This window comes from Oncorhynchus mykiss, chromosome 22 (genome assembly GCF_057628025.1).
Source record: "Oncorhynchus mykiss isolate SJ-2025 chromosome 22, ASM5762802v1, whole genome shotgun sequence".
NCBI classification, from domain to species: Eukaryota; Metazoa; Chordata; class Actinopteri; order Salmoniformes; family Salmonidae; genus Oncorhynchus; species Oncorhynchus mykiss.
In genome coordinates, this window is record NC_143043.1 from 51,536,873 (window position 1) to 51,549,736 (window position 12,864).

At 46.3% G+C, this 12,864-nt stretch overlaps 1 protein-coding gene across 1 annotated transcript in view; it reads left to right on the forward strand.

Moving 5' to 3' along the window:
• Nucleotides 1-12,864, forward strand: part of LOC110502172 (FHF complex subunit HOOK-interacting protein 1B) — a 70,547-nt gene that overhangs the window by 19,354 nt on the left and 38,329 nt on the right. Inside the window, exon 3 of the mRNA XM_090216322.1 lies at nucleotides 2,861-3,668. Coding sequence (XP_090072448.1) covers nucleotides 3,540-3,668 — 129 coding nt within the window. The 5' untranslated portion in view covers nucleotides 2,861-3,539. The remainder of the gene's footprint in view (nucleotides 1-2,860; nucleotides 3,669-12,864) is intronic.

Sequence of the window (12,864 nt, forward strand, 5' to 3'; positions counted from 1 at the left end):
GAGACTTTTTAATATTAGACATCGCGCACCAGCAGTTATTGACAAATAGACACACACACACACACACACGCGTGCGCGCCCTTCGTCTTACCAGACATAGCTGCTCTGTCCTGTCGCTGCACGGAGAAGCCAGCCAGCTCTATGTTATCCGTGTCTTCGTTCAGCCACATCACGGTGAAACATAAGATATTACAGTTTATAATGTCCCGTTGGTAGTGTAGTCTTAATCATAGATAGTCCAGTTGGTTTTCCAATGATTGAACGTTGGCCAATAATATGGGGTGTAGTGGTGGTTTACCTGCTTGTCTGCAAGTTCTTACAAGGCACCCCGCCCTCCTCCGTCCAGTTCGAGGTGAGTAATCACTGTTCTGATGTCCAGAAGCTCTTTTCAGTCATAAGAGACGGTAGCAGAAACATTATGTTTAAAATAAACAATGTGAAAAAACTATCAAAATAGCACAGTTGGTTAGGAGCCCGTAAAACGGCAGGCATCGTCGATGCGGGCCGGGCGCCTGCATGTTGACCTTGGTCGTCAGTTGAACGGTGTTTCCTCTGACACATTGGTTACAGCTGGCTTCCGGGTTAAATTGGCGGGTGTTAAGAAGCGCGGTTTGTCAGATCATGTTTTGGAGGATGCATGACTTGACCTTTGCCTTCCAGCGATGAGATAAGATCAAAATTGAGGAGAAGGGGTAAAATAAAAAAAATATACAAAATAAAAACTTAACCGATTTTTAGGTTATTTCTTCATAAGCAAGGCAATATTGTGTTTATAATATGGTCATACATTTGGCAGGAGGTTAGGAAGTGCAGTTCAGTTTCAACCTCGTTTTGTGGTCAGTGTGCACATAGCCTGTCTCCTCTTGAGAGACAGGTCTGTCTACGGTGGCCTTTCTCAATAGCAAGGCTATGCTCACTGAGTCTGTATATTTTTACTTTTTAAAATTGATTTCACCTTTATTTAACCAGGTAGGCTAGTTGAGAACGAGTTCTCATTTGCAACTGTGACCTGGCCAAGATAAAGCAAAGCAATTCAACAACAACAGTTTTGTAAATGACAAGTTGAGGATCGGTAGGATGGTCAGTTTTACTAGGGTATGTTTGGCAGCATGAGTGAAGGATGCTTTGTTGCAAAATAGGAAGCCAATTTTAGATTTAATTTTGGATTGGAGATGCTGGAAGGAGAGTTTACAGTCTAACCAGACCCCTAGGTATTTGTAGTTGTCCACATATTCTATGTCAGATCTGTCCAGAGTAGTGATGCTGGACGGGCAGGCAGGTGCGGGCAGCGATCGGTTGAAGAGCATGCATTTAGTTTTACTTGCATTTAAGAGTAGTTGGAGGCCACGGAAGGAGAGTTGTATGGCATTGAAGGTTAGTTAAGACAGTGTCCAAAGAAGGGCCAGAGGTATACAGAATGGTGTCGTCTGCGTAGAGGTGGATCAGAGAATCACCAGCAGCAAGAGCGACATCATTGATGTATACAGAGAAGAGAGTCGGCCCGAGAATTTAACCCTGTGGCACCCCCATAGAGACTGCCAGAGGTCCGGACAACAGGCCCTCTGATTTGACACACTGAACTCTATCAGAGAAGTAGTTGGTGAACCAGACGAGGCAATCAATTGAGAAACCAAGGCTGTTGAGTCTGCCAATAAAAATGTGGTGATTGACAGAGTCGAAAGCCTTGGCCAGGTCGATGAATACGGCTGCACAGTAATGTCTCTTTATGATGTCGTTTAGGACCTTGAGCATGAGGTGCACCCATGACCAGCTCTGAAACCAGATTGCATAGCGGAGAAGGTACGGTGGGATTCAAAATGGTTGAAAATCTGTTTGTTAAATTGGCTTTCGAAGACCTTAGAAAGGCAGGGTAGAATAGATATAGGCCTGTAGCAGTTTGGGTCTAGAGTGTCTCCCCCTTTGAAGAGGGGGATGACCGTGGCAGCTTTCCAATCTTTGGGAATCTCAGACGATATGAAAGAGAGGTTGAACAGGCTAGTAATAAGGGCTGCAACAATTTCGGCAGATCATTTTAGAAAGAGAGGGTCCAGATTGTCTATTCCAGCTGATTTGTAAAGGTCCAGATTTTGCAGCTCTTTCAGAACATCAGCTATTTGGGTGAAGGAGAAATGGTGGGGGCTTGGGCGAGTTGCTGTGGGGGGTGGAGGGCTGTTGGTCGGGGTAGGGGTAGCCAGGTGGAACGCATGGCCAGCCGCAGAAAAATGCTCATTGAAATTCTCAATTATAGTGCACCTGTACATAGCCCACCTATAATTTAGCCCTGTATGTTTGTTTTACTCCATGTGTAACTCTGTGTCGTTGTATGTGTCGAACTGCTTTGCCCTATCTTGGCCAGGTCGCAATTGTAAATGAGAACTTGTTCTCAACTTGACTACCTGGTTAAATAAAGGTGAAATAAAAAAATAAAAAATAAATAGTGGATTTATCGGTGGTGACAGTGTTTCCTAGCCTGAATGCAGTGGGCAGCTGGGAGGAGGTGCTCTTATTCTCCATGGACTTTACCATGTCCCAGAACATGTTTGAGTTTGTGCTTCAGGATGTAAATTTCTGCTTGAAAAAGCTAGCCTTTGCTTTCCTAACTGCCTGTGTATATTGGTTCCTAACTTCCCTGAAAAGTTGCATATCACGGGGGCTATTCGATGCTAATGCAGAACGCCAAAGGATGTTTTTGTGCTGGTCAAGTACATAGTCATAGGTTTCTTTTACGTTTGTGTCTAACTGTGTTGCTGTCCTGGGGCTCTGTGGGGTCTGCATGTGTTTGTGAACACAGCCCCAGGACGTCTCTGTCTGTCTCTTTGTCTGTATTGTAATAACCCTAACCTCTGTTGTGTCCCTGCAGTGCTGCGGGTCCTCTGCCTAGGCATGGAGTGGTGTTGGCTGCAGACTGGATGACAGGGTCTTCAGGGAGAGCCGACGCGCATCCCCCTGCACAGACACCCAACCCCCCAACTGACCACCGCTGACCTGTTATCACGGTGACACTGACACCGAAGTACAGCCTCACCCCTGCAACCACAGCAGAACCCCCCCCCCCTCCTCTTTTTCCTCATCCCCCTCTATCTGGACTCTCCTTTTCTGACCCCCCCCCTCTGCGCATCCCTCCTCCTCTCCTGACCCCTCCTCCCTCCTCCTCCTTTCCCAACCCCCCCCCCCCCCTCCTCCTCCTCCTTTCCTGACCCCCCCCCCCTCTGCTGATCCCTCCTCCTCTCCTGACTCCCCTCCTCCTCCTCTCCTGACCCCTCCTCCCTCCTCCTCCTTTCCCAACCCCCCCCCTCCTCCTCCTTTCCTGACCCCCCCCCCCCCCCCCCCCCCCCCCTCTGCTGATCCCTCCTCCTCTCCTGACTCCCCTCCTCCACCTCTCCTGACCTTCTCCGCCTCTCCTGAACCGCCACCTCCTCTCCTGAACCCTCTCTCAACCCCTTCCTTCTCTCCTACCCTGTAGTTCATGTGCCAGGGCCTCTCTTCCCCCCTCTTCTCTGAACCCTGATCTCTGACCCTTGATCCCTCTGGAGGTCAGGATGAGTTGGCTGAGCCGGCTGACCCCTCGAGGTCCGGGGGGCAGGTCCAGTAGGAACGTAGCACCCTCCAGTCCCTGTACTGCTGACCCAGAGACCTGCCTCATGGTGTTCGAGAACCACTGGAGACAGGTGAGACTCGAACGCTCAAATGTATACTAATTTATGGACTGGTTTAGACCTGGGATACCAGATGGGTGCAATGATATTATCAGGTAGAACAGAAAACCAGCATTAGTCTGGACCTTCAGGGTACAATTTAATTACCCCTGCTCTAGGGGAATAACCTTTTTATCACGCACGCACACACACACACAGCTACAGTATATATCTACATCTCTTTATATGCATCTCAGGGCAATAGGCATCACTACAGTTCCTGGTTCGAATCCAGGCGGTATCACATCCTGCCGTGATTGGAAGTCCTATAGGGCGGCTCAATTGGCCCAGCGTTGTCCGGGTTTGCCCCAGGGTAGGCCGTCGTTGTCAATAAGAATTTGTTATTTAACTGACTTGTCTAGTTAAATGAAAGTTGAATAAAGGTTAAATAAAATAAATGTAATTAGACATGAGACGCGTTCGAGCGCACGTTGTCGAGACGCGTTCGAGCGCGCGTTGTCGAGACGCGTTCACGTATGACTAAGTCACTTTGGATAGAAGCTTCCGCTAAATGACAAACACACGACATGACGCACACCTGCTCGTTGAACACCTCATTCCAAAATCATGGGATTTAATATGGAGTTGGTCCGCCCTTTGCTTCTATAACAGCTTCCACTTGATCTTGGAACATTGCTGCAGGGACTTGCTTCCATTCAGCCATGAGCTGAATTTAATCCAAGATCGCATAGCAGTTCAGACGTCTTTTGTCCTCGTCTTGTCGTGTCCTGTATATATATATATTTACAACTTTTTTCACATACATTTTATTTTTATTTTCCATCAACTCATCTTCTAAACACTCTCCTGCAACCAGCCTCACCAATTTATATTTATAAAAAAGTATTATTTACCTCAGATCTGCAATCCTTCAGGAAGCTAGCCAGAAACTCCAGGAGGCTGGCCAGAAACTAGCCAGAAGCTAGCCAGGAGCTAGCCCAGAAGCTAACCACGGTTTGTGGTCATCGGCTGTCCTTTAGTTCGAAAATCTATCGAAAATCTATCGCCAGTTTTGTACGGCGCAGCGCGGCTCGGAACGGAACATACCGGACCAATTTTTCTCTCCATGTCCCTGGATTTCAACTGCTCTCTGGACATTCATACCCGGATCTCACAGCTAGCTAGCTGCTATCCGTGTGACAGTCGGCTTTCGTCGATTCCGGAGCAAACATTGATTGTTCCGGTGCTAGCCAGCTCCGTCAATCACGCCTGAGTTCCATCATTCACTCCTGGGCTGCAGTCACCTATCCGGACCCGTTTCACTGCCTACGCGGAGCCCCACCGGGCCTTCACAACCGGACTGCCGACGTTATCTACCTGAAGGAGATCCGGCTGGCTCCTCTGTCACGACGTTACCGGAACGCCCATCTGCGGCCCGCTAACCGTTAGCTGTCTTTCCGGCTGCTATCTGAATAGACAATCGGACAATTTATTTATTTGAATTATTATGTTTTCTTCTCGGGCCTCTATAACTATATCTATTGTTCTTATTTTTGTTGTTGTGTGATTTGGATTAATCCCCTCTACCACACGGAACCCCACTAATCTACTGACCGAACGCAAGAGGTGGCTAACAACAGACTCCATCCTATGCTAGCTTGCTACCGGTTGGCTTGGCTAGCTGTCTAAATCGCCGTGACCCTAAACCAACCTCTCCACTCACTGGACCCTTTTGATCACTCGACTAAGCATGCCTCTCCTTAATGTCAATATGTCTTGTCCATTGCTGTTCTGGTTAGTGTTTATTGGCTTATTTCACTGTAGAGCCTCTAGTCCTGCTCACTATACCTTATCCAACCTATTAGTTCCACCACCCACACATGCAATGACATCTCCTGGTTTCAATGATGTTTCTAGAGACAATATCTCTCTCTTCATCACTCAATACCTAGGTTTACCTCCACTGTATTCACATCCTACCTTACCTTTGTCTGTACATTATACCTTGATGCTATTTTATCGCCCCCAGAAACCTCCTTTTACTCTCTGTTCCAGACGTTCTAGACGACCAATTCTTATTGCTTTTAGTCGCACCCTTATTCTACTCCTCCTATGTTCCTCTGGCGATGTAGAGGTGAATCCAGGCCCTGCAGTGCCTAGCTCCACTCCTATTCCCCAGGCGCTCTCTTTTGACGACTTCTGTAACCGTAATAGCCTTGGTTTCATGCATGTTAACATTAGAAGCCTCCTCCCTAAGTTTGTTCTATTCACTGCTTTAGCACACTCTGCCAACCCGGATGTTCTAGCTGTGTCTGAATCCTGGCTTAGGAAGACCACCAAAAATTCAGACATTTTAATTCCAAACTACAACATTTTCAGACAAGATAGAACTGCCAAAGGGGGCGGTGTTGCAATTTACTGCAAAGATAGCCTGCAGAGTTCTGTCCTACTATCCAGGTCTGTACCCAAACAATTTGAACTTCTACTTTTAAAAATCCACCTTTCTAAAAACAAGTCTCTCACCGTTGCCGCCTGCTATAGACCACCCTCTGCCCCCAGCTGTGCTCTGGACACCATATGTGAACTGATTGCCCCCCATCTATCTTCAGAGCTCGTGCTGCTAGGCGACCTAAACTGGAACATGCTTAACACCCCAGCCATCCTACAATCTAAACTTGATGCCCTCAATCTCACACAAATTATCAATGAACCTACCAGGTACCTCCCCAAAGCCTTAAACACGGGCACCCTCATAGATATCATCCTAACCAACTTCCCCTCTAAATACACCTCTGCTGTCTTCAACCAAGATCTCAGCGATCACTGCCTCATTGCCTGCATCCGTAATGGGTCAGCGGTCAAACGACCTCCTCTCATCACTGTAAAACGCTCCCTGAAACACTTCAGCGAGCAGGCCTTTCTAATCGACCTGGCCGGGGTATCCTGGAATGATATTGACCTCATCCCGTCAGTAGAGGATGCCTGGATATTTTTTAAAAATGCCTTCCTAACCATCTTAAATAAACATGCCCCATTCAAGAAATTTAGAACCAGGAACAGATATAGCCCTTGGTTCTCCCCAGACCTGACTGCCCTTAATCAACACAAACACGTCCTATGGCGTTCTGCATTAGCATCGAACAGCCCCCGTGATATGCAGCTGTTCAGGGAAGCTAGAAACCATTATACACAGGCAGTTAGAAAAGCCAAGGCTAGCTTTTTCAAGCAGAAATTTGCTTCTTGCAACACTAACTCAAAAAAGTTCTGGGACACTGTAAAGTCCATGGAGAATAAGAACACCTCCTCCCAGCTGCCCACTGCACTGAAGATAGGAAACACTGTCACCACTGATAAATCCACCATAATTGAAAATTTCAATAAGCATTTTTCTACTGCTGGCCATGCTTTCCACCTGGCTACTCCTACCCCTGTCAACAGCACTGCACCCCCAACAGCAACTCGCCCAAGCCTTCCCCATTTCTCCTTCTCCCAAATCCATTCAGCTGATGTTCTGAAAGAGCTGCAAAATCTGGACCCCTACAAATCAGCCGGGCTAGACAATCTGGACCCTTTCTTTCTAAAATTATCTGCCGAAATTGTTGCCACCCCTATTACTAGCCTGTTCAACCTCTCTTTCGTGTCGTCTGAGATTCCCAAAGATTGGAAAGCAGCTGCGGTCATCCCCCTCTTCAAAGGGGGGGACACTCTTGACCCAAACTGCTACAGACCTATATCTATCCTACCATGCCTTTCTAAGGTCTTCGAAAGCCAAGTCAACAAACAGATTACCGACCATTTTGAATCTCACCATACCTTCTCTGCTATGCAATCTGGTTTCAGAGCTGGTCATGGGTGCACCTCAGCCACGCTCAAGGTCCTAAACGATATCTTAACCGCCATCGATAAGAAACATTACTGTGCAGCCGTATTCATTGATCTGGCCAAGGCTTTCGACTCTGTCAATCACCACATCCTCATCGGCAGACTCAACAGCCTTGGTTTCTCAAATGATTGCCTCGCCTGGTTCACCAACTACTTCTCTGATAGAGTTCAGTGTGTCAAATCTGAGGGTCTGTTGTCCGGACCTCTGGCAGTCTCTATGGGGGTGCCACAGGGTTCAATTCTTGGACCGACTCTCTTCTCTGTATACATCAATGAGGTCGCTCTTGCTGCTGGTGAGTCTCTGATCCACCTCTACGCAGACGACACCATTCTGTATACTTCCGGCCCTTCTTTGGACACTGTGTTAACAACCCTCCAGGCAAGCTTCAATGCCATACAACTCTCCTTCCGTGGCCTCCAACTGCTCTTAAATACAAGTAAAACTAAATGCATGCTCTTCAACCGATCACTACCTGCACCTACCCGCCTGTCCAACATCACTACTCTGGACGGCTCTGACTTAGAATACGTGGACAACTACAAATACTTAGGTGTCTGGTTAGACTGTAAACTCTCCTTCCAGACCCATATCAAACATCTCCAATCCAAAGTTAAATCTAGAATTGGCTTCCTATTTCGCAACAAAGCATCCTTCACTCATGCTGCCAAACATACCCTTGTAAAACTGACCATCCTACCAATCCTCGACTTTGGCGATGTAATTTACAAAATAGCCTCCAATACCCTACTCAACAAACTGGATGCAGTCTATCACAGTGCAATCCGTTTTGTCACCAAAGCCCCATACACTACCCACCATTGCGACCTGTACGCTCTCGTTGGCTGGCCCTCGCTTCATACTCGTCGCCAAACCCACTGGCTCCATGTCATCTACAAGACCCTGCTAGGTAAAGTCCCCCCTTATCTCAGCTCGCTGGTCACCATAGCATCTCCCACCTGTAGCACACGCTCCAGCAGGTATATCTCTCTAGTCACCCCCAAAACCAATTCTTTCTTTGGCCGCCTCTCTTTCCAGTTCTCTGCTGCCAATGACTGGAACGAACTACAAAAATCTCTGAAACTGGAAACACTTATCTCCCTCACTAGCTTTAAGCACCAACTGTCAGAGCAGCTCACAGATTACTGCACCTGTACATAGCCCACATATAATTTAGCCCTATCAACTACCTCTTTCCCAACTGTATTTAATTTATTTATTTATTTTGCTCCTTTGCACCCCATTATTTTTATTTCTACTTTGCACATTCTTCCATTGCAAAACTACCATTCCAGTGTTTTACTTGCTATATTGTATTTACCTTGCCACCAAGGCCTTTTTTTGCCTTTACCTCCCTTCTCACCTCATTTGCTCACATTGTATATAGACTTGTTTATACTTTATTATTGACTGTATGTTTGTTTTACTCCATGTGTAACTCTGTGTTGTTGTATCTGTCGAACTGCTTTGCTTTATCTTGGCCAGGTCGCAATTGTAAATGAGAACTTGTTCTCAACTTGCCTACCTGGTTAAATAAAGGTAAAATAAAAAATAAATAAATAAATGAGCATTAGTGAGGTTGGCACTGATGTTGGGGTGATTAGGCCTGGCTTTCAGTCTGCGTTCCAATTCATCCCAAACGTGTTCGATAGAGTTGAGGTCAGGGCTCTGCTGGCCAGTCAAGTTCTTCCACAACGATCTTGACAGACCATTTCTGTATGAACTTCGCTTTATGCACAGGGGCATTGTCATGCTGAAACAAGGAAGGGCCTTTCCCAAACTCTTGCCACAAAGTTGGAAGCACAGAATCGTCTAGAATGTCATGGTATGCTGTAGCGTGAAGATTTCCCTTCACTGGATCTAAGGGGCCTACCCCGAACCATGAAAAACAGCCTCAGACCATTGTGAAAAACAGCCCCAGACCAACTTTACAGTTGGCACTATGCATTGGGGCAGGTAGCGTTCTCCTGGCATCCGCCAAACCAAGATTCGTCTGTCGTACTGCCAGAGGGTGAAGCGTGATTCATCACTCCAGAGAACGCGTTTCCACTGCTCCAGAGTCCAATGGTGGCGAGCTTTACACCACTCGAGCCGATGCTTGGCATTGCGCATGGTGATCTTAGGCTTCTGTGCGGTTCCTTTGCCATGGAAACGCATTTCATGAAGCCCCCGACGAACAGTTCTTGTGCTGACGTTGCTTCCAAAGGCAGTTTGGAACTCGGTAGTGAGTGTTGCAACTGAGGACAGACTTTTTTTTCTTGCTACACGCTTCAGCACTCGGCAGTCCCATTCTGTGAGTTTGTGTGGTCTACCACTTTGCGGCTGAGCCGTTGTTGCTCCTAGACGTTTCCACTTCACAATAACAGCACTTACAGTTGACCGGGGTAGAAATATGACAAACTGACTGTTGGAAAGGTGGCATCCTATGAAGGTGCCATGTTGAAAGTCTCTGAGCTCTTCACTATGGGCCATTCTCCTGCCAATGTTTGTCTACGTTGATTGCATGGCTGTGTGCTCAATTTTATACACCTGTCAGCAACGGGTGTGGCTGAAATAGCCAGATCCAGTCATTTTGAAGGGGTGCCCTCAGACTTTTGTGTATACATAGTGTATATTGATAGATACACATCTGAAAGCTGCCAACAGGAAGCTCTTCCATCATAATGCTACACTCTGCCTGCCAGACAGTCTGTACAGGAAGTAATAATGCTGCGGTTGACCCTGTCAAAGCTGTTGCTCTCTCTCACTCTCTCTCTCTGCCTCTCATTTGCTGAGAGGAGGGTCTCTCATTAACTCTGTTCTCTCTTTCTCCCATCTCCCAGCGCCGAGCTGACTAGGGCTTTTAGCTTAATGTGTGTAGGGGGAGGGTTATTATGTGTATGGAGAGTGGGATGCACTTTCCAGACTTTATTGTATGTGGGGGATCAGATGAAGTGCCTGGGATAGTGTGTGTGACTGCCTGTCGAGAAGGATGGACCAGTCTGTCAACTGTTATCAGATCCCATCAGTAGAGTATTGATCCTCCCTTTTAGTCTTTAACTGCCGGTCACATCATGCCAACAGAGGCTATTCTGTTACCAGCAGAAGCAGTATCTCAAGGTCTCTATTGACCCGTCACTGTCAGCATCTCAAGGTCTCTATTGACCCATCACTGTCAGCATCTCAAGGTCTCTATTGACCCATCACTGTCAGCATCTCAAGGTCTCTATTGACCTGTCACTGTCAGCATCTCAAGGTCTCTATTGACCCATCACTGTCAGCATCTCAAGGTCTCTATTGACCCATCACTGTCAGCATCTCAAGGTCTCTATTGACCTGTCACTGTCAGCATCTCAAGGTCTCTATTGACCCGTCACTGTCAGCATCTCAAGGTCTCTATTGACCCATCACTGTCAGCATCTCAAGGTCTCTATTGACCCATCACTGTCAGCATCTCAAGGTCTCTATTGAGCCATCACTGTCAGCATCTCAAGGTCTCTATTGACCCGTCACTGTCAGCATCTCAAGGTCTCTAGTCTCTATTGAGCCATCACTGTCAGCATCTCAAGGTCTCTATTGAGCCATCACTGTCAGCATCTCAAGGTCTCTATTGACCCGTCACTGTCAGCATCTCAAGGTCTCTATTGACCTGTCACTGTCAGCATCTCAAGGTCTCTATTGAGCCATCACTGTCAGCATCTCAAGGTCTCTATTGAGCCATCACTGTCAGCATCTCAAGGTCTCTATTGACCCGTCACTGTCAGCATCTCAAGGTCTCTATTGACCCATCACTGTCAGCATCTCAAGGTCTCTCTCTCTCTCCACTCAGGAGCCCCTATATATCTGTCTTGTTTCACTGCTTGTACGAGTTGGTAACCTGTACGACTGCGATCAAAATATGTGTTTTGCCTATCCCAAATCTCCCTCAGACAACCTAATGTGAGTGGGTTCACGGCCAGGGATCAGCCGTTATTGATGGGGACCCTGTAGCAATTAGGGTTAAGTGCCTTGCTCAAGGGCACATCGACAGATATTTCACCTTGTCGGTTCAGGGATACAATGGAGGAACATATTGTCTGTAGTCTACTGGACATGATGGAGGAACATATTGTCTGTAGTCTACTGTACATGATGGAGGAACATATTGTCTGTCTGTAGTCTACTGTACATGATGGAGGAACTAACATATTGTCTGTCTGTAGTCTACTGTACATGATGGAGGAACTAACATATTGTCTGTCTGTAGTCTACTGTACATGATGGAGGAACATATTGTCTGTAGTCTACTGTACATGATGGAGGAACATGTTGTCTGTAGTCTACTGTACATGATGGAGGAACATATTGTCTGTAGTCTACTGTACATGATGGAGGAACATATTGTCTGTCTGTAGTCTACTGTACATGATGGAGGAACATATTGTCTGTAGTCTACTGTACATGATGGAGGAACATATTGTCTGTAGTCTACTGTACATGATGGAGGATCATATTGTCTGTAGTCTACTGTACATGATGGAGGAACATATTGTCTGTAGTCTACTGTACATGATGGAGGAACATATTGTCTGTAGTCTACTGTACATGATGGAGGAACATATTGTCTGTCTGTAGTCTACTGTACATGATGGAGGAACATATTGTCTGTCTGTAGTCTACTGTACATGATGGAGGAACATGTTGTCTGTAGTCTACTGTACATGATGGAGGATCATATTGTCTGTAGTCTACTGTACATGATGGAGGAACATATTGTCTGTAGTCTACTGTACATGATGGAGGAACATATTGTCTGTCTGTAGTCTACTGTACATGATGGAGGAACATATTGTCTGTAGTCTACTGTACATGATGGAGGAACATATTGTCTGTCTGTAGTCTACTGTACATGATGGAGGAACATATTGTCTGTAGTCTACTGTACATGATGGAGGAACATATTGTCTGTCTGTAGTCTACTGTACATGATGGAGGAACATATTGTCTGTAGTCTACTGTACATGATGGAGGAACATATTGTCTGTCTGTAGTCTACTGTACATGATGGAGGAACATATTGTCTGTAGTCTACTTTACATGATGGAGGAACATATTGTCTGTAGTCTACTGTACATGATGGAGGAACATATTGTCTGTCTGTAGTCTACTGTACATGATGGAGGAACATATTGTCTGTAGTCTACTGTACATGATGGAGGAACATATTGTCTGTATGTAGTCTACTGTACATGATGGAGGAACATATTGTCTGTCTGTAGTCTACTGTACATGATGGAGGAACATATTGTCTGTAGTCTACTGTACATGATGGAGGAACATATTGTCTGTCTGTAGTCTACTGTACATGATGGAGGAACATATTGTCTCTAG